The 26,851-nt window shown below is 35.8% G+C and overlaps 1 protein-coding gene across 5 annotated transcripts in view; it reads right to left on the reverse strand.

Annotated features, from left to right (window-relative positions):
- Positions 1 to 26,851, reverse strand: part of DMD (dystrophin) — a gene marked incomplete at both ends in the record, with an annotated part of 2,093,893 nt that overhangs the window by 486,173 nt on the left and 1,580,869 nt on the right. For all 5 annotated transcript variants that reach the window (XM_079728248.1, XM_079728247.1, XM_079728250.1 and 2 more), the window contains one exon: positions 11,538 to 11,727. In XM_079728248.1, coding sequence (XP_079584374.1) covers positions 11,538 to 11,727 — 190 coding nt within the window. The remainder of the gene's footprint in view (positions 1 to 11,537; positions 11,728 to 26,851) is intronic.

Raw genomic sequence — 26,851 nt, forward strand, 5'->3', positions numbered from 1 at the left:
GGAGGTCATTATGAAAGGCAAAATACCTCTTTTTCATTTTCAGTGTAGTATGTTTATTCTCAAGAATGGGAGTATTAAGGTTTGTTTGTATCTGAAGACTTTGAAGAGTTTTTCAAACATGAGTCAATATTGACATTTAAGAACTAAAATCTACTGAAGATTTTTAATCTTTTCTTGGTTAGAAAAGACAAAGCTTAAAAAAAATCAGTTTCAACACTCATGGTAGCCAATATTTCTGGCACGGTTTTATTAATTCATCCATTCCTTATTAAATAGTTTCTCTCTCAACCCATATGAGGATTGTGCCCTTAAGCAGTCTATAGTGAAAGAAACAATACAAAAATTTACTTACAAAATTTATATGTTATACACCTGATAACAGTAATAACAATACTAGCTATGTTTACTCATTGCTTACTATGTATCAAATACCGTTTTATGCACTTCACATATATCAATTCACATCACACTCACAACAGCCTGATGAGGTAGATGTTATCATTTACCCCGATTTATAGCTGCCTAAACTGAGGGCAATTGAGAAATGTGTCCATGGTCAGTAAGTATCAGAATCATGAGTTAAACCCAGGCAGTCAGGCTTCAAAGCCCACACTATTAAATGCTATCCTCTCCAGCCCCTCTAAAACAATGCAGAAAGCATTAAGTGTTATTTAAAGGGCAAAGAAATGCCTCTGGGAACTGAGAGGGAGACAAGATGTCTTCTAGCTTGAGGGCTCAGGGAAAAAGGGAGGATTTGAATATGGCTTTCCTTGAAAATTAGGTTGCATCTGGGTAAACTGAGATGAGGAAAAGCATTCCCAAGAAAAGAAACAGGTCATCAAAGACACAAAAGTAAACTGGCTAGCTGTGCGTTTTAGTAGGAGTTAAGGGTGCATGGAGAGGAAAAATAAGAAATAAGATTGGAAATTGAGTTTGAGGGCCAATCCTGGAGGGCCAGGTGAAGGAGTCTGCAGAATATTCTGAGGGCTTTGAGAAGTCGTAAGAGGTGTTTGAACAGAGGAGTCGTATATTTTTTCATTCACTTGATGAATATTTATTGGCACCTATCATGTGCTGGGCATTGTCTTGAGCCATGGGCATATACAAGAGAATATAGATGAAATCCCTGCTCCCATGGAATTTATAACATAGTTACAATCTTAGCTATGCTTTACAAAGCTTAACTGAGATGGCAATCAGCGGGTTGGACTGGAGCAATGCAGTGGGCAGGAAGGAGTAGAGGAAGGTAAAGGTAAATAACAGCATGGATTAGAGTGGTGGTAAGTGGACTGGAGAGGAAGGAATGCGTGCAGAAGATTAGGGACGTAAAATTGATAGATCTTAAAAATGAACTAGAAAGTAAGGCGAGTGAGAAGGGGATGTAGAAATGACTATTAGGTTTGAAATTTCTCTGGCTGAAAAGATGGTGGTGTGATGAATGGCAGGACAGGAGATAGACTTGGTATTAAAGATATGGCCTATTTGGGCCGTACTGAGTTTACGATGTTCGTGAGACTTTGAGTAAGAAATGTCCCATACATGGTAAGAAATGTGGGATTGATACTGGAAAGAGATAAAAATCTTCCAATCACTGGATTAAAGGAGATGAACAAAAGACTGTTTCTAGTCTAATACCTAGCACATAACCGACACTTAGTAACTGCTGGTCGACTACTGAATAAAGAGAATGAGATTAATGAAGACAGAAAAGAGAGCCCAGAATAGGTCATCAGGTAAAGAAAGAAGAATGAGTAGTAACAGAGGTAGGAGAAAACTAGTAGAATATAGCACCCCAGCAAGTCAAGAGATGAGAAATTTTCCAGAAGACTGCAGTGGACTACAATGACAAATTATGCATAGATTTCTAGGGCAACAGGAATTGATAAAAGCATCTGCATTTGGAAGTTATGGTGGTTTCATACAGAAGTGTTTCAGTTAACAGGCAAATGTGGAAACAAGACTGAAAAATGTAAAGGAAAGAAGGATGTTTAGGAAGTAGGAATATTTTCAGTAATCAACAAATTCCTATGAAGTGAATGATTTGAAACTTGCTTTTGGTTATCTTGGGTCTTTGCCTGGAATGCTGAATCAGTTTACAGTAATGGGTAGGACAGCAGGATTAGTTGAAGGTCAGAAGGTCAAATTTAGGTTCAAATACTGACTCCTCTCTGTATAGCTGTGTGACCTTAAGAGAAGTTACCTAAACTTTCAAAGCTTCAGATTTTTCATCTGTAAAAGGGGTAAGATCACGCAAAAAAAAAAAAAAAAAAAAAGGCGGGGGATTGTTACATCATGCAAGCAAAGCTCTTAGCACACTGCCCAGCACATAGTAATATTTTTTTAATGTGAGATAGTATTATTATCTAGCCTAATAATTGGAAAAATAAATAACTGAATTAGATGGTGATATTAATCCCAGAAAACTAAACATTTCTTTAATAGGCTTTTATTCTGAATTATTTCCCTCCTAATCTGGTATGATAAAACTCAAGTTCATTTTCAAAGAAGTATTGATAGTAATAGCTAAATTACTGAAACTCTCTAATTTTACCCTCCTCTACTGAATATGGAAATAATAGTACCAACACCAGAGGTTTTCAGTGAGAATCAAATTAGAGAATTGAAGTAAAAATGCTTTGTCAATTATAAACAAGGAACAATTTAGTTATTATTCTCATTAATTAATATAACTTTAATCTATTGATTTTAAAGAGTATGATATTAAGTTCATATCTTTAGTTTGACTTTTGTTTAAAGGTAATTCATAACATTAATAAGGATCTTTCACTTGAAGAAAGCTTTTTCAAAGTGCTTTAAATATTTATTACCTTATAAGAGCCTCACAAAAGTTCTGTGGGGAATAAAAGGCAGTCGTTATTAGGGGCTATCAAAATTGACTTTTCAGTATGCACAGTGTCTTCTTACCTATGTAAGCCTTTCTTTTAGTTTGTATATATAAAATTATAGAATCCAATGATTGAATTACAAAGTTATTCAACTTAGTGCTTCCCTTGTATCATTCCAGATAATAACTAACTTTAGTGGCAATACCCAAAAAAGTAGGTCCTAAAGTTTCGATACACTGAATTAACATGTTTATATATGAAAGAGACCATGGTAAGATAGCTTAGAGTGTTTTAACCCTTATAATCAAGTGATTAAACTCGTATTATATTGAAGTTATTGTTTGCCACCACTGGATAAAAATCAATGGATTCTTATTTTCTATATTTAGTCTTCCCTGCTATAGGAGATAAAACACCAGTCCTGAACATTTGTCCTCATTGACTTTATTTCTACACTTTTAATTATTTTCACTGTTTCTTTTTTGGATTTTCTCTTGTGACCTACAGGGATTTCAGGGTCCAAACTTGGAACATAATAAACTACTGAATATAGTAAGATGACAAGCATGTGGCTCTTGAATCTGTTCCTGAGTACTACAATCCATAGTATTGTGACTGTGAATGAACTTTTTACTGTAGAATAAAAGGTAAATAAAACTTTTCCATGTTTATATAAGAGAAGAAATTAATTGCCCTTATTGGAAAGAGTTTTTCAAGATCTTGGATAGATTACCTAAATACTTTTACTTTCTCCACAGTATGAATTTTATACCAAAGCTTTGCTAGTTTTTTGCCTTTTTTCATGGTTAAAACATTTAAGAGAATCTCTAAAGCTATGTCCTTTTTTTTTTTTTTTTTTTTGCGGTATGCGGGCCTCTCACCGCCGCGGCCTCTCCCGCTGCGGAGCACAGGCTCCGGATGCGGAGGCCCAGCGGCCATGGCTCACGGGCCCAGCCGCTCCGTGGCATGTGGGATCCTCCCGGACTGGGGCACGAACCCGCATCCCCTGCATCAGCAGACGAACTCCCAACCACTGTGCCACCAGGGAAGCCCAAGCTATGTCCTTTTGAATAGCAGAAGATGGCATCATTAAGACCAATCCTATGCTACAGTAAGTAATATTTTAGTGACTTTTAGATATATTTCTGAATGGAGAAATTCAAGTAACAATGACATTGATTTCTGTGTAATATTATGTATTTCTATGGAGTCCATGTCAATGCCCTTCAGTTTTACATCTTTGACCTAGATCTTTCTCCAGATGTTAGATCCACATTCACAACTGCTTCAAGGGAGGTGATATTTTCACCTCTATTATTCATAGACACCTCAAAACCAGCCACATTCTTTTTTTTTTTTTTTTGGTTATCCATTTTATTTTTTTACTTCATTGATTTTTTTAACATCTTTATTGGAGTATAATTGCTTTACATTGCTGTGTTAGTTTCTGCTGTATAACAAAGTGAATCAGCTATACTAATTTTTATTTTATGTTGGAGTGTACTTAATTAACAATGTTGTGATAGTTTCAGGTGTACAGCAAAGTGAATTGGTTATACATGTTCATGTGTCTATTATTCTTTTTCAAATTCTCTTCCCATTTAGGTTGTTATATAATATTGATCAGAGTTCCCTGTGCTATATAGTAGGTCCTTGTTGGTTATCTATTTTAAATATAGCAGTGTGTACATGTCAATTCCAAACTCCCTAACTATCCCTTTCCTCCACTCTTCCCCCCTGGTAACCATAAGTTCATTCTCTAAGTTGGCGAGTCTGTTTCTGTTTTGTAAATAAGTTCATCTGTATCATTTCATTTTAGATTCTGCATATAAGCAATATTATATGATACTTCTCTTTCTCTGACTTACTTCACTCAGTATGACAGTCTCTAAGTCCATCCATGTTGCTGCAAATGGCATTATTTCATTCTTTTTAATGGCTGAGTAATATTCCATTGTATAATTGAAGAATAAAAACCATATGATCGTCTCAGTAGATGCAGAAAAAGCTTTTGACAAAACTCAGCACCATTTATGATAAAAACTCTACAGAAAGTGGGCATGGAGGGAACATACCTCAACATAATAAAGGCCATATACGATGAACCTACAGTTAACATCATACTCAATGGTGAAAAGCTGAAAGCATTTCCTTTAAGATCAGGAACAAGACAAGGATGTCCACTCTTGCCACTTTTTTTTTTTTTTTTTTTTTTTTGCAGTATGCGGGCCTCTCACTGCTGCGGCCTCTCCTGTTGCGGAGCACAGGCTCCGGATGCACAGGCTCAGTGGCCATGGCTCACGGGCCCAGCCGCTCCGCGGCACGTGGGATCTTCCCAGATTGGGGCACGAACCCGTGTCCCCTGCATCGGCAGGCGGACTCTCAACCACTGCGCCACCAGGGTAGCCCTCTTGCCACTTTTATTCAACATAGCTTTGGAAGTCCTAGCCATGGCAGTCAGAGAAGAAAAAGAAATAACGGGAATCCAAATTGAAAAAGAAGAAGTTAAGCTGTCACTGTTTGCAGATGACATGATACTATACATAGAAAATCCTAAAGCTGTTACCAGAAAACTACTAGAGCTCATCAATGAATCTGGTAATGCTGCAGGTTACAAAATTAATACACAGAAACCTGCTGCATTTTCTATACACTAACAATGAAAGATCAGAGAGAGAAATTAAGGAAACAATCCCATTTACCACTGCATCAAAAAGAATAAAATACCTAGGAATAAACCTATCTAAGGAGACAGAAGACCTGTACTCTGAAAACTCTAAGATGCTGATGAAAGAAATCTAAGATGACACAAACAGACGGAAAGACATACCATGTTCTTGGATTGGAAAAATCAATATTGTCAAAATGACTCTAATACCCAAGGCAATCTACAGAGTGAATGCAATCCCTATCAAATTACCAATGGCATTTTTCACAGAACTAAAACCAAAAAATCTTAAAATTTGTATGGAGACACAAAAGACCCCGGATAGCCAAAGCAACCTTGAGAAAGAAAAACCAGCCGCATTCTTGACTTCTCTTCCCATAATTATTTTTCCTCTTTAATTCTGCAACTCTGTAAGGCACCCAGTCATGCCAAATGGTAAGCGGTCAGTGACTCCTCACTGTACCTCACATTCCCCCCTCACCTCTTCCTCCCATAATCTACATCACAATGTTAGTTTTTCCCTCCAAATAGCTCACACATCTGTTTCCTTTGTTCAACCCCAACACCTTAATGATCATTTCTTGCTTGGAATATTACAGAAATAACTTTCTAACTTTCGTTCCTGGACAGGTCTCATATCCTTCCAATTCACTCTCCACACAGCTACCAGAGTGATCTTTCAAAAACATAAGTTAGGTTATTCCATTTCCTTGCTTAAAAACATGCTGTGACTTCGCATAGACTACAGATAAAGTCCAAACTCTTAAAGATAGGTGGACAGAGGGAGGAAAAGACAGGTAAAACATACCGAACACTTTGAGTGCAACACTCTGCCCCTCCGGTGGGCATTCTACATGTATTCTATCATTTATTCCTCACAAAATCCTGTGAAGTATTATTTTCATTGTACAGAAGAATATAACTGAGACTTAGAGGTTAGGCAACAAGTGGTAAAATAGGTAAAATAAGTGGTCTTTCTGCTTACAAGGCTTATACTCTATCTACTATACCATGCTGCCTTTCTACATAATTTAGCCCCAGCTGATCTTTCCAAACTCATTTCTTATAATAATTATACCCCACCCATAGAGAAGTACCTTTCTCTTCCCGAACTACCCAACTGTCCAGGACTTTCAACATGCTGTTTCCTTCCCTTTTTAACTCCGTGTATCTAGCCAACTCCTAACACATTCTTCTAACTTTCTCTGAACAGAGGTTCTCAACCTTGGCTGGACATGAGAAGCATGCACAGGACATGCTGTGATCAATCCAGTTTGAATCTCTGGGGGTAGAACCCAGAGACCAGCATTTTAAAAATCTCCTCCAATGTATAAGCAAGACTGAAAAACAGTGTTCTAGGTGAGTTTCCTGGCCTCTCTGGCAAGCTTACCTTAATCATCTTCTGTTTTTACTAGATCCTGTCTAGCCCTCTACTGTAACACTCATCACACTACTATACAATTTTGTCTTAGCATAACTATCTTCACCTCTGGAATATAAGCATCCCAAGGGCAGAAATCATACTCTAATGCAGAGGCTTTTGAATATATGCTACACACTGATCCAGTATGTACACCCACACACATACACACACATATATGCAAATAGTTGAAACCAAAGCTTTAGAAAATAATACTGACTCTTATTTAAGAGTGATGGACTCTTGTTATTTTCTATTCTATTAATTTTATTCCTTTCTGTTTAAAAAAATGTGGATTGATACTCATTAAATTGATTACATAACCTAGTACTTTGAACTACGTTTGAAAAACATCTCTCTAATCATGTTCGTAATGCTAGTCCTAACACCATGCTAGGCATCCAACAGGTATTTAATAAAGATTTGATGAATCAATCAAAGTTCTTAGGGAACATATATATATATATATATATGTATTTTGTATATCAAAAATGGCAGGCACACATCACTAGGCAAAAGAAAAACATCAAGGTAAACTTTCATAATCTTTAGACACCAAAGGAGAAAGTTTAAAAAGTACATATAAGACTCAATTCAAATTATAGCAACAAAAAGGAATACACAGAGCGCTTTCTTTTCTTAGAATTAGGGATCTTCAGATTACCTCTCTCTTTTCAGACGCACCTAGAAATATGATAATCCAATTTATTCAGGATACTAATTTTGCTACTGAGGTTTCATTCTTCCTTCTTCCTTTGGAATGAATCAGTGGGCCAAAATATATTGTGAGCAACACTGAAGAAGCTAAATTCCACAATTTCAATAACGTATTAGAAATTTAAGGTAGCTTAATCAATTTCCAGGTGTACTCTGATGTACAATTCAAAATTTATCAACTTTGTCTCTCTGGAAGTATTTTGTTTAATAGAAGAGCATTTCTATAATGGGTGGGGGAGGGTGGGAGGAGACGTAGGTAAAACAAATGAAATTAGAGGAGGGAGTGAGTTGAGAGATATGGCCTGAGACATGACCCAGATCACAGATGAGGGAATCTCAAATATTAATTGCTCCATAGTCTCTCTTGCTGAGAAAAAGACCCTAATTATGCCACCTTTATGACCATCTCTCCCCACCACATACCCATCCTCATACACCTTCTTTACAAGCTGGTATTACAATTATCTCTTGGGGGGTGCTTAGAGAATCAGTTAAGATTGGTGAAATTCTTGTGAAACATTAGTAAACATGCAGTCTGCATGTTTAACTAACTATTTTCAGTTAGTTACCCATGGTTTTATGTTAGAACTTAGAACTGCGACCATTTTTATCAGTTCTCTAAGGCCCAAAGCAGGAAATGTTTTGGACACAGGAAGAATCTGATTCGATTATGAATATAGTTCTTCATTTTAAGAATAAATTTACAATTTAAAAATTTTCAAACTGTCACCTCTTAGGGCTCTATATGGTACTCTATAAAAATATATTGGCTTTAAGATTCCAGTTATAGGGCTTCCCTGGTGGCGCAGTGGTTGAGAGTCCGCCTGCCGATGCAGGGGACACGGGTTCATGCCCCGGTCTGGGAAGATCCCACATGCCGCGGAGCGGTTGGGCCCGTGAGCCATGGCCGTTGAGCCTGGCGTCCGGAGCCTGTGCTCCGCAATGGGAGAGGCCACAACAGTGAGAGGCCCACGTACAGCAAAAAAAAAAAAAAAAAAAAAAAGATTCCAGTTATACTGTCAGAAATAACAATACTTATAAGAAAAAAATCTCCTCATCCTAAAGCACAAGGTCAAATATAATGACTTTGCTTTTAGTAAGGAAAGTAAATAACATTTTTTTTCTAATATAGGGAAGAAACTTTAATGGCTTTCAGAGTGGAATTAACCAGGTTAATTCCATTCAGGAAGCATATACTTCATAATACATGTATGCTTATCAAACCCAGGAATTGTAATTATTGCTGGGAGAATTAAACATCCTATGAAGTGGATGATAAGCAGTGATAGTCAGGTAGTCTAGTAAGAGCTGGAGTCTCCATATATAGGAAAACCGATTGACAGTCACAGAGAAAAACCCATTTTCTGACCCCCTGACTCCATTCAGCAGCATTTGTATAAAGTAAAACATGGTTTTGGGTGGACAGATATATTGAAATCTGTTGGGAGAGCCGCTGCTCTGGCTAGGCATTTGGAGTTTCCTCTTTTAATATGTAATATTTAACTATTCTTGCTATACAGCATGAATCAAACAATGAATATAATGCTACCAGCTTCTGCAAACGAAGTGAAAGGCATACAGTTACACTTTATTCCCTCACACATTATTAGAGAACATTCCTTTTGTTCAAAATTAAAAGAAAGTCATCTTCAGAGGGGAAAAAAGCAAACACTTCGATTTAGCTGAAATACTGAAACTGCATGTAATCTCCTAAGGTATATGGTTTTATTTACTTTCAAGCTTGGCATTTCCATTTGTTGCTTTTAAACCCCAGTATCTTGATTCAATTCTATCAGCTGAAATGTGCCATTAACAATAATCAAAAGTTTCAGTAGTTTAGAGTTTTTACCATGACATCTTCGAATCTTTCATCAAAAGACCATTATTCAGCCATCTAACTGAAAATCAGAGCTGGCTATAAATGTCATTCCTATCCATAAAATGTAGTTTCAACCTCAGGCAACTGGAATTTATAGAAGATACAATATTAACTGAGAGGGAATGAGAAATTGTCTCTTTTAAAATAACATTGGAATCTTAGTTAGTCCTACTATAGTTAAGGGGAAAATGATATGTCTAAGGTTTTCAGGAACTCTAAGGGAGTTTTATATGGCTTTTAAGAGTAAATACATTATGAGTAATATAGAATAAGCTAAGAAAGTTTCCTCGGCATAATTTCCAACTATTTTTCAAAGAGATCAGAAATCTAAACACAAAATGTACTTTATTCTCCATTCTTCCATAGTAAACATAGTTAGGAAACAAACACTGCAGTTTTTTTCTTTAATGATTCAGAATCTTGCAGTTTCTCATGATGAGAAATTTATATATGAATTTTCATTGTATGAGTACTATAGATATATATATATTAAAAGTATAGGAGATAGATGGATGTATCCTTGTTTTGCCCTCAACAAGACATCCATCAATTTAAGAAATATTTTATTAAGCCCCTATTATAAAACTGAGTCACTGGATTTATTTTTAAAAGGAATCTGCTTAAAAAAAATCCACTTAAAGTTTTACTCTTTATTTACCATAGCTGAGGGGAGTATGTGAATCCACATATTTAAAATTCTAGGGTGGCTTTATGGGCATGGACAAGGAGAAATAAAATTTTACTTATGAAATATCATAAATCAAATATGTTACAGCAGCACATTTTCTAACTGTTTATCTAAGAGTGACCAAAAAAGCGAACTTTACACTGCATGGACATTCACAAGCCATGGGAGATATCTGGGAAGACAAAGTCAGGTATTGTTCTAAACAAACTACCTCCAAATGATCAAACTAACTCAACACACGTTGTGGGGGAGCAAGTGGGATCCGAGGATAATGATAAAGCAAGAATGAGGAATCCAAGAAGCTCTAAATTGCCACTGTCATCTACTCTACATACGAGAGCATCCGAGTAGATCAAACGTCCTATCGAAACAGAAGAAAAGAAGAAGAACAACAAGGAGGGGAGGAGATGAAACGTTGCTTAATATGATTTGATTTTGGAATTATTTTTCAACCTAGGATATGCTATCCTTTTTTCATCATAATTTTGAAATATTAAAAAACTGAAGTTGGTCCTAAAAATGGATCCTATTATTCTAACACTCCAAATTTTCTTTGCGGTACCAGTAAACTTCTTATATCAAGTCAGAAAACTCAACTATACATAACAAAACTCCATTGTAGGTCAGGAAAATTATGTCAGGTCCTGAAAGGAGCCTTCCTGAACTACAGAATAAGATTCTCACCAAGACTTCATGTAAACAAAACTACCTGAAACTTCTGTTTTCACTGTTTATGCATATGAAATTTTATAGCAGTCATTCCTGTTTCTAGGAAAAACAATTGTCGAAAATTCTGTGATCATTAACTATGACAAATTTAGCCATCTCATTTTTATTTTCACAGATCATGCTAGGAAGAAAGCTACAAAATGCCAGATTAACATTTTAAAACTTACTGGAAAGTAATGAAGGGAAACTGATTCAGTTAGCAACGCTAAATAAAACAGACAATTCATACAGATGCTTTCCACGTAAAATAGTAAATAAACACTCAAAAATGGCAACTTTTTCAAATTTAATAAGCCAATCCCTAATTTATTTCTCTGAGCAAAGTTTCTTCTTATCAAAGCTCTAGCTTTATGGGCAAGTTTTTCCTGGTCAAAAACACACACTATTTAGAAGACTGGGGTATTAAATGAAATAATAAATGATTTTTCCTTTTTCCTCTGTCTCTCTTCTTCTAGCCCAAACGCTTAAATACATAAGGCCACGTAAAACAACTGTTTCATTTCGTCCACAGCGTATCAATTACAAGGACAAATGCTGAGAATGCTTCAACTGGATTCACAAGAGGGATAAAGTAGAAATGCTTGACTTACTTGCCATTGTTTCATCAGCTCTCTTACTCCCTTGGAGTCTTCTAGGAGCCTTTCCTTATGGGTGGCATCCTGCAGGACATTGGCAGTTGTTTCGGCTTCTGTAAGCCAGGCAAGAAACTTCTCCAGGTCCAGCGGGAACTGTTGCAGTAATCTATGAGTTTCTTCCAAAGCAGTCTCTCGCTCACTCACTCTGCAAAAGAACAAATGTCCAGATGCAATTCTCCTCAAACATCAGAAAGGCGCACCCAGTGAATCCCACGAAAAGAGCAAAGTCCAAGGGACTAAATTGTAATATAAGAACAAAGGGGTGAGCTGTTGCTAAAACTCCTCTTCAATGCATCAACCACTAGAATAGTGTGTGTGTGTGTGTGTGTGTGTGTGTGTGTGTGTGTGTTTGGACTTTTAGATTTTTGAAAGTTCACATGTGAATTTTCCAAAAAAAAATTTTTTTTAAACTTTTTAGTTTCTGCTGGTCAATTTTGAAAGCTTATTTTAATATGCTGCAAAAGTTTAAGCTAATCTTTACAGGTAAAACCCTAAAATCTATACCATGCTTATCTTTGATGTCACCTGAGGCAGGAAATCATGATTAGATAGGCCAGGAGAAATGCAAACCTAGAAAAGAAAGTTGAACACTGGAGGAAGAAAGAGAAGGGGACTGAAGAACAAAAGAGAACAAAAAGACTAAGAAGTAGGAAAACCGGGCTTCCCTGGTGGCGCAGTGGTTGAAAGTCCGCCTGCCGATGCAGGGGACATGGGTTCGTGCCCTGGTCTGGGAGGATCCCACATGCCCCGGAGCGGCTAGGCCCGTGAGCCATGGCCGCTGTATTTCATAGAAACCGTTGTACAAAATGTAATTTTGCACAACACTATCATGTTCTAATTGTGTTAGCTTTAATTTTCATTACCTGATGGTCATACAACTGAGAATATTTTCCAAAAGAAAAATGTTATGTGTAATGGAAAAAGTGGAGCCTAAAATCCAGACAGATCTGGGTTCAAATCCCAATATCCTCTACGAAGTGTGTGATATGGCAAGTTACTTAACCTCTCTGATTTCTTATCTGCAATACATATTGCTGTGATGAGAGTGAAAATACAACAATGTGTGTAAAGCTGAGTGCATCACACATTATGTAGTTACATATTATAGTTGCTCAAAAATGTTAGTTCCCTCTGCCCACATCCCATTCTCATTTCTCTAATCTTTTAGACGGAATGAACCAAATTCCCTAATGACACAAAAGTCTAAAGAAAAGTTATTCATATTTTCTGATAATATATATAATGCATGTATTGTGGATACACACACATATGCCCTCAGCAAACATCTACATAATAATAGCTTGGGAAGGAAAATTGCCTGAGGCAATAACAGTCCCATCTAAAAAAGATTCAGGTAAATTTTGTCTGCAATGAGGAAATTAGTACTCTATTTACATGCCATATTTGCCTTCTATTATTACACAAACACTTTCTGGGATTAAACATAAGCTAAAAATGGATTTAAAAAAATTGAACACTTGAATATGATACACACTGCTTGTTAAGATGTGATTGTCAATAATTATGCAAAACTGCAATTTATTTCAGCAGCAACTTTATCATGGGATGTGCAAACCAGGCAATAAACAACTCCTGCCAAGCCAGCGGCAGCAAAGCCCCCGGAAGAGCTGTTTATTCATCATGGGTGAGGTTTTTGCTGAGCATACAGTCTTCCACAGTGTAGTTTTGGTGCTCATACTGGATAAAAATCTTCTGTCTGCATTAACTGGTGGAGGGTAGAATAGGTTTATGAGGATGCAGCTATTGGAAAAAAGGGAGCATTGCACTAAGCCATTTATCAACTCCTAAATAAACTTGAATACTGCACAGCTGAAAGGTAGCTTAGTGTTCTGGTTGGGCAAATCAGTTAAACCTCGTGGAGTTCAAGGGCTAACCTGAACTGCTAGCTCCCTGCTTATTTAGTTTCCAGGCAAATTATCAATGCAGGGAGAAATATCAAAATATCGTTATTTGCTTATTTATTTATCTTATTATTTAATATGATTTAAAAATTCAGAACCATTGCAACAACACTGAGAATCTTAATGTTATAATCTGTCATGAAACGTACAAATGTACAGGTTGAAGCATGTGTAATTGCTAATGTTTGACCATTTCTGACCTGCAAAAGGGGCAATTTCATCCAATTCAACCTAATATTTTAGGTTGGCTCGTGCATTGCAAAATCACTAAGATTTACTCCACCACCAGCTCCAAATCTGGCATAGAAATAAGCTGTCACATTGCAGAAGACAAATGCAGGGTTAGGCACTGATGTATATTCTAACATACTCCAAATGCACACAAAATAAAAGAGCAGTGAGAAACTCCCTCATGGCAGAGGGAAGCTTGGAGAATTAGATACTGTGCATTTTATTATCAGCTTCATCATCATGATGAGCTGCACCTGATGCATCTTAGCTCCTCTATCCTTAAAGAGAAACACTACTTACCCTCTGCTTCCAGAGAAAGTAACTAGTAAATAACTTTCTAAAATGTGATGCACATAAATCAGATGAAAGGGTTCTACCAAGACAATGAGATTTCCAGCCAAATCCTACCAGTGAGCTTGCTGCTTTGTAAATTAGGCCCTTAGGGAAGAGCAGTAACTCTCTCAGGACCGTAAGGCACTGTTTTCCTAAACGATACCCTCGTGGTCTGAAATATTGACAACATCAGGCTGAATATTTTCTAATTTGGAAATACGTTAAAAAAATTCAATGGCAGCAATAGCAGAAAAATCTCTTCGATCAGAAGTGAGATTGTTATTTCCTGCTTGTGTGGGAGACTTAAGGCTGCATCCTTTCTCCTGAGATCAATCTATGTACACTGAATTCTTAAACTTTAATTGTGCCAAGTCTAGACTAGAAATGAGTCAAGGGTACTTGTATGCCATATTTGTGCATTCCAAATAGCTCTGACTATATGCCATACTTTAAAATTTTCTGTCACCATATGCCTTTAAATGGCTTATAGGATAAAATAAAAATGTAGAAATAATAAGAATCATAAAGAAACAAAAAAAATTGGCCTAGAACAAAACTAAAAATCTTGAACATCAGGCTTCCCTGGTGGTGCAGTGGTTAAGAATCCGCCTGCCAATGCAGGGGACACGGGTTCAAGCCCTGGTATGGGAAGATCCCACATACCGTGGAGCAACTAAGCCTGTGCGCCACAACTACTGAGCCTGCCCTCTAGAGCCCGTGAGCCACAACTAGTGAGTCCCCGTGGTGCAACTAATGAAGCCCACGTGTCTAGAGCCCGTGCTCCGCAACAAGAGAAGCCACCACAATGAGAAGCCCCTGTACCGCAGGTAGAGAAAGCCCGCGCGGAGCAATAAAGACCCAACACAGCCAAAAAAATAATAATAATAAAATAAAATAAATTAAAAAAATATTTTTGAAAAATATACTTGTTACAAAATGTATGTGGAGAAATATATAACTATACTTGCACAGATTGTGGTCTCAAAAGGAGACAGGATGGAGGATTCTCACACTCAGCAATTGAGCCTGAAGAGCCACTGCACCTTTGGTTGCCCTTTAAGGAGATCTATAGATAAGGCAGAGTTGCATTATCGCCAGTTAGAAGCAAGAATCTACTGAAGGGGCAAAGTGCTGGAGCTATAAAGCTTAGTGCAATCCTGCATCTGCCCAAGAAGGTGCTCATCCAGAGACAAGTCTGCATAAAGGGGAAAAATCACAGAAGGCATGTCTTCAGTATCTCCATTTTCTTTTTAAGAACTGATTATCAATGAGGCAATCAGATAAGTAATAATCTGATCCTTCATACACACACACCATGGTATCTCTGAATAAATCTCTAAGACTCCAGATTTTCTATTAAGTTGAATATCACTAATTTCTTATGGGTCAACCTAATACACAAGAAGCAAAAGAGAAAAGGGAAACCTACTACTTTCCAAGGTAAGGCTGAAGAGCTTAATTAATGTATAGACAATATTCTATGATTAGATACATGGATGGATGATATTTAATCAGTGCACTATATTATAGGATTTTTAATATATACATATATAATAAATATATATATAAGCAAACAGAAACAAACACATTGAATATTTTTAGGGAAAAAAAGGTTCAGTCTGATATAGAAGGCTATTTTGCCCAGGTGTTTCTGAAAGTGTGACAACTGGGGAAATTCACAGCACTTAGTCTTCTACTAAATAATACTTCCATCTGTGCCCTGGTATTGTCATGGAGTAACCAAATAAAACACTCTGAATCTTTCCTTCTTGGTTTATTTGCATTTTAACCACTATCATTTCCTATGATATTTTTAGGGGAAGGATTACAGGATGACTTTTTTTTCCCTTTTGTTGTTGTTAGACATAGATCACAGAAAGTGAGTACCTTAGCAGCAAGCACTTGGACTTTGGACCAAAAGATTTCTGGCAACGTCAAACACTACTCATAGAACCAGGGTTAACCTGACATTCAAATTCTCTGTAACCATAACAGTCTCTACTAGTTTGCTAGTAAATAAATAAATTTTGATTTTAAAAAAATAACTCTACATTGTATTTGCAAGGGGCAGCTAGAATTTTATTACCTATGGCTATACAGCAGTTTGTAGAAAGGATTCCTTTTAATCTCCAGCAATTCTATTAGTAATTTGCACTAATGAAAAGCATGAATCTAAGCCAAATCCTTCAATAATGCTTGGACTAGTATCCCATTAGTTCCCTTTCTAGCAACAATTCTAAGACTGTGGCTTTATTTGCCTTTGGGCAACATCTCCTTAGATATATGACCCAAAAGGGTTGTGGCAATGAGAAGATGTTTCTCTTTTCTCCTCTTTTATCAAACTCTAAAGTGAGAAATATACTCTGTCCTTTTAATGGAACGATTGACAAAGGGTGTGAGATGAAGGCTGTAAGGTCCAGCATAGAAAATAAATTTTAAATCTAATAATCTATATAGCTCTTTAAAGATTTTAAAGTATGTTCAGATTTATTCTCTCACCATTTCACAAGGTATCCCGTATTTTTTTCTACTTACAGTGTGTTTCTCTTTTCCTTTGTATGCTTCCCGTTGGATGTTTCATTCCAGTGGGTTCAACCTCCACACAGATTATCTTTAAATCTGAACCTCATTCTTATTTCCACATGCCTACCAACATCTCATTGATTAGGTGATCCATGCATCTAGTCCATATGTATTATGTGCCAGGATTTATGCTTGGTGATGGTGACACAAAAGTCAATGAGACATGGACATGGACTTTGGCATTTAACATATTCAAGTCTGGTGGAGGAGACACATAGGTAAACATTTAACTATAGTTACAATATGATTTGGGTTATAGTTCATCTGGATTCCCTACCAGTAGCCCAAATGTAATATGCATCACACTGTATTCATGAACTTTTATCTCAATTTGCCAAACAAGTGATAAACATTTGTTTATCAAATAAACAAATGTTTATCTTTTTAAACAGTTGTTTCCTTTTCTCATCAAAGGAAGTGGGGATCATCTAGCTGGGCTTTATCTCAAAGTACAGTGATGGATGCTCAATAAAAGTTTGCCTAATTGAATTGATTTTTATACAAATCAGAAACCTTTTAGATATATGTCATAGGTTATTGCTGGTTTCATTTTGCTGTTGGGAAGATTGATTCTGAGAGAACCATAATGACTTTCCCAAAGTTGCACACAAGTAAGTGGCAGAATTGGGATTATAGCCCAAGCCTTGCATCCTAAAAAAGAGGTTTTTCTAACTCTGAAAACAGATACTGGTGTCCACTCCTCTCTGATATATTCATTGTAGTAAAAGAAAGAAAAGTGCAGGAAAGTTTATGCCTCTGAATCCTGGCCTTCATTTTGGAGCACAAATTTATCTATTTGTTACTTTACCATAAGCGGCATCATTGAAACACATATAAACCTACCCAGAGGGAACCCACACATGCAAAGATATTCTCTCACCCTAACTATAGTAGAAAGATCTAGCCGGTCTTTGCTTCGACACAAAAAAAATCCATTTTCAATGCAAATCTGCTGGTTTTCTGTTCACCGACATATGCATTAATGAGGTTTTCATCCCCTCTCTCCTGAGGTCTGGTACTAAATTACTCAAACTCTCCACAGTTAATTGGAAACCACAACCTAAATGTTCCCAAAGTATTGCTGATTAGTTCTCAGAAAACTCATTCCTATCTTTCGTCACCCCAGACAACGCAGGATGACTTTTTAACATGTGCAGAAGCAACGCACTTGCACGAAGAAATAGATTAGTCCTCTAAAGATAAACCACAGTTTTGAAGCTATCTATTTAAACTTTCTTCAATGCTACAGACATTTTAGTAAAAAAAATATATCACCTGAACTTTATCTTTGGATACTAAGAGAATATAGGTATTATCAGTCATGTAAGGAATTTCAAAATACACGTTCCATCTCTTTTATTTTTTTACTCTATGGACATTTTTAAAATTGAGATTTGCACAATATATTTTTAGAGAAATAACCATAATTATACACTTTTCCTAAAAGCATTGGGATATTTCTGAAAACAAAACGTTAGGAGACAGCAGTAAAAATGTACTTTGTACTATTCTTTGCATTACTCACTTCACTTGACTTGTGTTTCAGGCATTTATCACTGAGAAAAATAAATTGATAAAAAATATACAAAATATTATGAACAAGTGCAGTATTCAAGATACTACCTTGCATGTTAACAAATGTTAACATTCTTTAGTCTAAGATCTGTGTTTTATATTTTTCTACTGATACAATACCTTAAGGTAATATTTGGAGAAGTTTAAAAATAATGTTGGGAGTAGTTGATTACATTTGGTTTGGTTCACATACAGAGACTCAAAATATTATTTTGGATATTTACAGAACTGTAAAAAACCTTTAGAAAAAATGTACAGTTATACTACCGTCCAGATGAATACAAACTTAGATTAGAGTTGGGTTTATAACTGGACACAATTTCTACTCTAAATAAATTCTCTCTGATTTGTATAATGAGAATCTTTAAGTTGGTTTCGGTCACTTGTAGTGTTAATCTCTTTAAAAGATATATTTTCCTAATTGTTGATAAGCTAGATTGAGTAGCTTTCTTCTCTTCTAAAGGATATATGAAAACTAGGATAGAAACCAATGAAAAAGATCATCTCCTGGAAGTCTCATAAGACTGTGCAAACAAATATGCATTCCCATCCTCAATAACTTAGAAAAAATAAAGAGAACAGTAGACTGTTAGATGCTGTTATATAATATTCAGAAGACAGCAAGGCAGGTTGGTTCAATTTTCTAAGATCAAAAGGCAAACGTATAGCAGATTCCCTTTAAAAGGAAAGAAGTGGCTAAAAACATATCAACTGATTATATGAACTTACAGTAGAGGTCTCTCAATGGAATTTAGAAATACAAACGATTTCATAATTCCTGATATGAACTTCAAGTTATAGTCTCTAAATATCTGTGACTTTTATTACTCAATTCCTCATTCAGCACTCTTGTGGTTAATAATGCACTTTTGAGAGTCCTTTAAATTCAACATTTATTGTTATAGAATTTTGCACTAAAACAATGCTCTTCAGTTTTCAAGCTCTTCTCTGTATATCTTCTCCTTTGATATGTTAAACAACTTGATGAGGTTAATGGGGTAGGTTGTTATTATCATCAACATTTTATAGTTGAGAAACCTGACTTTCAGAGAGGCTGGGCAGTTTCCAACGTCAGTGGCTCTAGTCCACTCTGACATTATCTCTTAAGGTAGACTTGCCAATCTCCCTGTGAGGTAAACATAATGGATGTTAATATAGTACTATTCTCAAAAGCGCCTCATTTGCTGTGATTATTATAAGAATTAGGATTATGGTGTATATTTGGGTGAAGACAAAAATTATGATTTCTTTGCTTATCATCTTCAGCTGCCACCTAAGGGACCTACTAAAATGAATACTGCACTTTGGACTTGAAGTAGGCTTGAGGATTTTATTTTAAAAGAGGGCATTACAGTCAGGAATAAAATATTTTTATTCTTATGAAATAATAGAAAATTATAGTACATACGGTTGTGGCCTTCTCATAATGGTAATTAATGTTTGCTAATGATACCAAAATAATCTGGAAATTTATATCTTTTGAGAAATGTTTTACACTAAAATTATCTAACAAGAAAACCAAACCTTCATATGTTTCTTTCCTAGAAATATTACAGTAAAATAGATACATTTTAATAAGACTGGTTGAGAAGTGAATTAATCTCTCAAAGTGACTCTGTCTTGGTAGACTCTAAAAGAATTGCCCTTTTAATTTTCAATCCCTTTTAATGACTCAGATATGATTTATAAGACTTGTAGGATTACAAATAACTTGAGCTAATTAAAACTAATGATCAAAATAAAGATTTAAAGTTTCCTGCTTTCTTACTGTTAATTACTATGGGGAGAAACTACATTTAAAGGAACTAGATTGTGTGAAATATACTGATGGTCTTCTATAAAATCAAGTCAAATTTATGAAGAACAGTAAAAAATAAAGGATTTATTTTTTCAGTTAAAACTACAACACTAAAGGAATAAATCTGAGGGCTGCACGTACTTTCAAAAATCCTCTTACTTATGAATGCACTGCTTATAAAAGGCTCTATATCTTCATTATCATCATCATCATCATCAGCCATCATCATGAACTTACTGTAAATTCCTTGAGGACAAGGATTCACACCACAGTTCCTGGCATTTAACAGACACTCAATACATTAAATTTAAATGAAATAGGCACAGTTTCTAAAACTGAGGTCACAATCCCTTGTTTCTAAAACACTCATAAATTAGAATTATTTCTTGATGCAAATTTGCTGAATAATAATTTATATTTGTATAGAATTTTAAAGTTTATACATTGCTTTCTCATATACTATTTCAGTTGAACCTCGCAGTAACTTGTAGATATCCTCTTGTTTGTTACAGAGAATTGACTGCATAATAGACTATTACTCAGATATAACTAAGATGTTTAAAAATGAGAATAAGCAATCCTGTGATCAAAATTATGTTTTGCTTTGTAGAAGTGTGGATATTAAATCTTTGGAGCTTATATGTTTCATCAACTTTTGTACTAGCAGTTAAAGTGAAATGGTGGACTATTTCACTGGGCAACATGTCACATTTAATTGTCCGTGACTGAATTTCTGCTACTCTTACACGAAAACAATATATTTTTTGAAAAAAGAAATTAAAGGTACTCCTGCAAAGAATGCTAATTCAATGTATTTTTAGGTGCATTGCAAAAACAGAGGGCAAAGCAAACAATAAGTTCTGTCAAAATGAATCCATTGGATTGGCAAATTTTCTGATAGACTGTAAGTTTGATCCTGGTCCAGAGATAGCATGTACCAAAAGGGCCTTAAAAGTCATCCTATCCAGGCACCCATTTGGCTCTGTCAGCCAACATATTCCTCCCTTCCCTGCTTTGCATCACCCGTAGATTGGAATAGACACCCTCTCTGTAGCTCCACTCATGTTCTGTCAAAAAAAAAAAAAAAAAAAACAATAAGGGAATTCCCTGGCAGTCCAGTGGTTGGGACTCCATGCTTTCACTGCCGAGGGCCTGGGTTCAATCCCTGGGTGGGGAACTAAGATCCCGCAAGCCACATGGAGTGGCCAATAACATAACATAAAACATAACATAACGGAAGTGTTCATCTATTAAAAAAAAAATTAGTATGTCAGAGATGAGAATAGAGCATTGTGGCATAGCACCAGAGATCTTCCTTTGTCACTTGACACTGATCTTTTTTTTTTTTATCTTAGTTCCCCGACCAGGGATTGAACCCAGGCCCCCACCCCACTCCACCCGCAATGAAAGCACTGAGTCCTAACCACTGGACCGCCAGGGAATTCCTGAACACTGCTCTATTAATCAACATTCTTTGTGTAAAAGCGTGAAATGGTTGCTAAACCACCCAGTTTACCTTGCATCTAGCAGGATTTCTCCAACTTAGTCATAGGAATATAATGAAAGACCTCGTCAAATGTCCTGATGAAATGTAAATATACTGCTGCGTTTTGCTTACCTACCATTCTAAAAATTCTTCAGTGAAAAAAATTATTTTTGCCTCAAACATATAGATAATATAAGTTTTTTTTTTAAATCTCTGTTTATGTGTATATCTATGTTTGTTTTACTAAATTACCTGATTAGTCTCTGCAAGAAATGGGTTCATATTTCTCTCACAGCCTCCATGTAAGAAGCATTCATGATTTTACATGTCTTTGGTAGCTACAATAATATCTCCTGTAATTTTAATATAGAATTCAACTGCATTTGTCAACATCTAGTTAGAAGGCAATTAATATAGCTATGAAAGGAAGGTCATCATCACCCTTTTGTAGAGACAAGGGCATTTAATAAACATGGTGGAAATACATTATAACTGCAGTGATAATCACAGAATTTTTAAAGACTGTGCTAAACAATCTAGCAGATGTTAAATGTTTGCTCATTTCATTCAGTCTTATAAAATGGCAACTAGATCACCAAGAAAGAAAAGGTTAGGTTCTCAGAGAATAATGTTATTTCATTAATTGATAGATCAGTTCTCGTCGGGAAAAAATATTTAAACAAATCTTACAGACAACACAACAGAGGCTTTCTGGAAATTGAGGGAGAATTTTGACTAACAGGGTGCTTGAAGAGTGCTACTGGTATTCCGTGGGGAGGGGCTGGAGATGGTAGACTCCACATACAACAAAACACTGTTCCAAGTCCCATAATACTTTTGAATGTCCCACTAGATACGCACGTAGGGCGAAACCCTGTTTATAAACACCTGAACCTAGAACTTAACTCAACTTTACATACAAATCTAAAAGACTTTTGTCAAGATTTTAATACACACTCATTTTTTCATAAATGCAACGAACTGCCATGAAAATCCAAGGAAAATTTTACATTGTGTTGTTAAGAATTTTGTCAAAAATTGTTTAGCATTTTGGAAAATTACACTATGGATGGCCAGTGCCACTCACAGTATTTGAGTCCCGGTACAACACACTGGTGTCACCCCACATTTGTTGATAGTGCATTCACAGTATAATCAACTAGAACCTTCATTTGTGTTCTAGTTTGATCCTGATTGAATCATTACATACTGAAATACATATTCTTTTATTATAAATGACTCGTATTTCTCTTTAAAATTAAAGTCAGTGCACCCTTTTTAAAAAATGTGTCTGTAGGTAGGGTATATTATCTACAAATTTTAGTTTATGACAGTAAAGAACGTGTTACAAAGTATCTGTTATAAGAAAGAAAGGGGTTGGCATTGGATCTGAGGAGGTTGAAAACCACTGATACAGAGCTACCGGGAAATTTCAAGATGAGACCATTATACTGAAAATAAATAGAATTTTTAAAGGAGAGAATGAGGATATTTTCCCTCTGTGCATCCAACCCCTGATCCTTACAGCTCCACAGAGAACAGAACTGTATTTTTAAAATTGCTCACTTTTACAGCCAGCTGTGACTACCAGTGAAGCAGAGGTCTACTTCATATACGAACCTGAATTAAAACCAGCCAGGCCTTTAGTCAGTTCAGAGCCCACATTCTTGATTACATTTGACACAATAATCATCATCACATCTTAAGACTCAAATCAGCCTGACAGTGCTCGACTCAGGGCTGCTTCTCCCAATTAGCTGAAAATTGCAGCCCAGCTCATCTTCTAGGGAATAAGTTTACATTTACAATTTTGCTGTGGTGAAAAGGCAATGAACATGATGGAAAGTGCAAATCAACTTTCTAACTTATACAATAACTATTTTAAGTTCACTAACTCTAGTAAACCTGTTTTGACAGGAATGAAAAAGTATAGGCGTTTTGTTATTATTTTTTAAAAGATACACAAAGCTTAAGATAGCTAGAGTTTGGACTAGAAAGGGGGACATAAACACACACTGTGAATATTTTTAAAAATTATTTTCCTCCAAAAACTATTTTCCAAATGAGAGCTTTCGGAAGGGACAGTCTTTTATGTAAAAGACATATTAAAATAATTTGCAAGTAATAGATAGGCCCTTATTATTTGGAAATGAAAAGTTACTAGATATCAGGGTCCTATAGAATGAATTTACAATAAGATGCTAACAAGAGAACACTGTCTGTTAGTGTGACACAAGTGTTATTCTATGTATCTGGTTCAAAATCATTTCTCTTCTATATCTCTAGGGGAAAAATAATCAAGGAGATTTTTGTGCATTTTATTTCCTCAATTATGATACTTTTTGACCTGGATCAAGGCAGTTTGCATATGCTATGGAAAAAAATGAACAATAGCAAGGTAGCCTCACTTCATGGCAGCATTTCAGATGGCTGTGCTGAAGATCTGCTCAGAGGAACAATGCCCTGATGTGCCATTTTCTAAGTGGATAACAGCTCAGAGTCAGAAGACAGAAATATACAGATGAGACAAAGAAGAGGCTAAAAAAGTGAAAAAAAGAAATGCTGAGAAGCAGAAGAACTAGAAAGGCAAGAAGATGCTGGAGGGGCCTGAGACAAGGATTTTCTAGCCATTGGGGATGGGGGAATACATGGGCAGGAATAGGAATATACGACCTGACCAAGCGTGTGAGACCCATGGGAAGCAACTGCAGAAAATAATGGAGAAACCATGGAGGCTGAAGTGGAGATCAAAAGGAATAGGGAGGGAGGCAAAGTTGGGGACAGGATCACATAAGAAGTGACAGAAATAATAAATAAGAGAGGAGGCACAGTAAAGGCAATGCTTCTTCGAGTTTTATTTTTCCCAAACATCCGTATTCACCCAAAGCTGAGCATTTCTTCCAAGACACCACGTTATGAATATCCTTAATTTTATGGATATCCCTAAAGAATATATATTTTTTATAGTACAGCTATATTTATGTGGGAATTAGGATGGATTTTTAAAGAGAAGTTTTTGATGAAAGTTTTAATCATCATGTAGGAAATAAGTCAAGGCTGAATAAATGAATGTTCATCTATTATATATATTCATTTATTATATGTATGCTATATATAACATCATCTAAATTAATTTTCCCCCAAATTTTTATGATGTGAATTATTGAGAAAAGATAGTGCTAATGCTTCTCAGTGAATTAATTGATGTCTTTCTCCTCTAAGATTAGCCAACAATCTGATTATTGTAAGCAACATTTCCATAGGCTCTGTTCTCCTTTGGAAAACAAAGTTCACATTTTCTGTTGTTAGAGTAATTAAATCTTTGAAGAGTTTGTTTTAGAACTTTAGAAAAAAAAATCCTCATGTAAACCAACATTCTTTAAAATTATCTAGAAAAAAGTATACATTCACATTTTTAAAAACAACACCACCCGCTGCTATGAGTACCACGAGGTTAATATATACACAGCAAAGTTTGGCAAAAATAATCAGAAATAAGCCTTAGCAATGAAATCCACATATTTAATTTTACTCTGTCATTACCTCAGTGTTTTTCCAAATTTTAGCAACCCGAATCATAAGGAAATGGAATTAGAAATCCTTTGAGTGACTACTTCTTAAATTATGGATACCATGTTGTAAAGCATCTGGCTCATTCTAGTACTGGCATGATTTCCAAAATTAAAAAAAAATGCTCTTTATATTTTGTCATTTAAATAAGCTGCTTAGTGATTAATCAACTGATTTGCTATAGCTCATTTCAAGGTATATGCTAGTGACAATACTGATAATGGCATGACACTTTAAAACTCCACACAAGTAGATTACCTAACAATTTGGTCACTTTCCTATTCAGGTTCAGTCAGGTAAGTGTAGTTATGAATTGCTTTTGCTCGCCATAGAATGGGAGTTAAATTTTTTTTATCCAATTCTTATTTTGCTCGATGAGTCCTGTGAGTGCAAAGAAGTAAAAGTTACCATATCGGGGGCTTCCCTGGTGGCGCAGTGGTTAAGAATCCGCCTACCAATGCAGAGGACATGGGTTCCATCCCTGGTCCGGGAAGATCCCACATGCCGCGGGGCAACTAAGCTCATCCACCACAACTACTGAGCCTGCGCTTTAGAGCCCGCGAGCCACAACTACTGAAGCCCTCGGGCTTAGAGCCTGGGCTCTGCAACAAGGGAAGCCACCACAATGAGAAGCCCGCGCACTGCAATGAAGACCCAACACAGCCAAAAATAAATTAATTAAATAAATTAATTTTAAAAAAAGACAGAGGTATTAACATTAAAAAAAAAAGCTGCCATATCAAAATCTGTGCAAGGGGAGAGGCCAGTTTACAGGATTGACAATGAATGAGGTGGCACATCTAGGAAAGATGAATGCCATTCAGAATGACCATGCTGCTGAGTTTCATCTGTCTGTTCACTTGGTGTCAATGAAATTGTTGAAGTGAATTTCAACAATTTTACAGTGGTTACTTAGAAATCACTGGCTCCCCAAGCAACTTTCTAAAGCTGAGCTCAGCTCTTCCATTTCCCTGTTGGAATGACAGAAAACACCGTGAGTTTACTGCCACTCCCCACCTGTCTTAGAGACCACTGTGTGTGTCACTAGTGCACCTTCCTTCTTCAATAAATGTTGTCAGTAGAAACAAACAATTTGTGGATAAACTGTTTTTTTCTTTTTCCCTTTCTTATTTACAACATTTGTACCATTATGTAACTACATTCTAGGACTAATTTAATAATTAGTTTATCATTAAGTAGTTTGAGTTCTTAGAGAAAAAATGACAGTCTCTAGAGGTAAAGGTGTAGCTCATATACACTGTAAAATTGGAGTGTTTTTGATAGGCACATACGTATCTGATTTTTCATTTGAAAATATGAATATCATAATTTTCCCCACCTGATCACGTCTTGCCTGGAGCATATTTTAAAGTAGCTCTGAAAACTTGCAATGTGTGACATAATTATTTTAATTTCATAAAAAATGATGTGATAAAAATAAAAGTATTGGTGTAGCCTTGGCGCTAGAACTAAAAATATTGCATATATGTTTCGTGGAATATGTACTCAAATGATACAATAATAGTATTAAGGATACGTTTAAAAAGTCTTGGTTATTAATCCAGTGCAAGTAAATTTAGAATTCTATACATTCCCTCATTAAATTATAACAGTATTGACAATTCTTCCTATATATGTTAGAAGGAATAAAAGCTAATATTAATAGAATGTTATGTCTCTTCTTTGAGAAAAAGATATTATTATTATACTTTCCTAGCATACGTATTCATAAACATAAATACAAGGGGAATTTTGCTCAGCGTCCTCAACA

Source organism: Hyperoodon ampullatus, assembly GCF_949752795.1.
Source record: "Hyperoodon ampullatus genome assembly, chromosome: X".
Taxonomy (NCBI): domain Eukaryota; kingdom Metazoa; phylum Chordata; class Mammalia; order Artiodactyla; family Ziphiidae; genus Hyperoodon; species Hyperoodon ampullatus.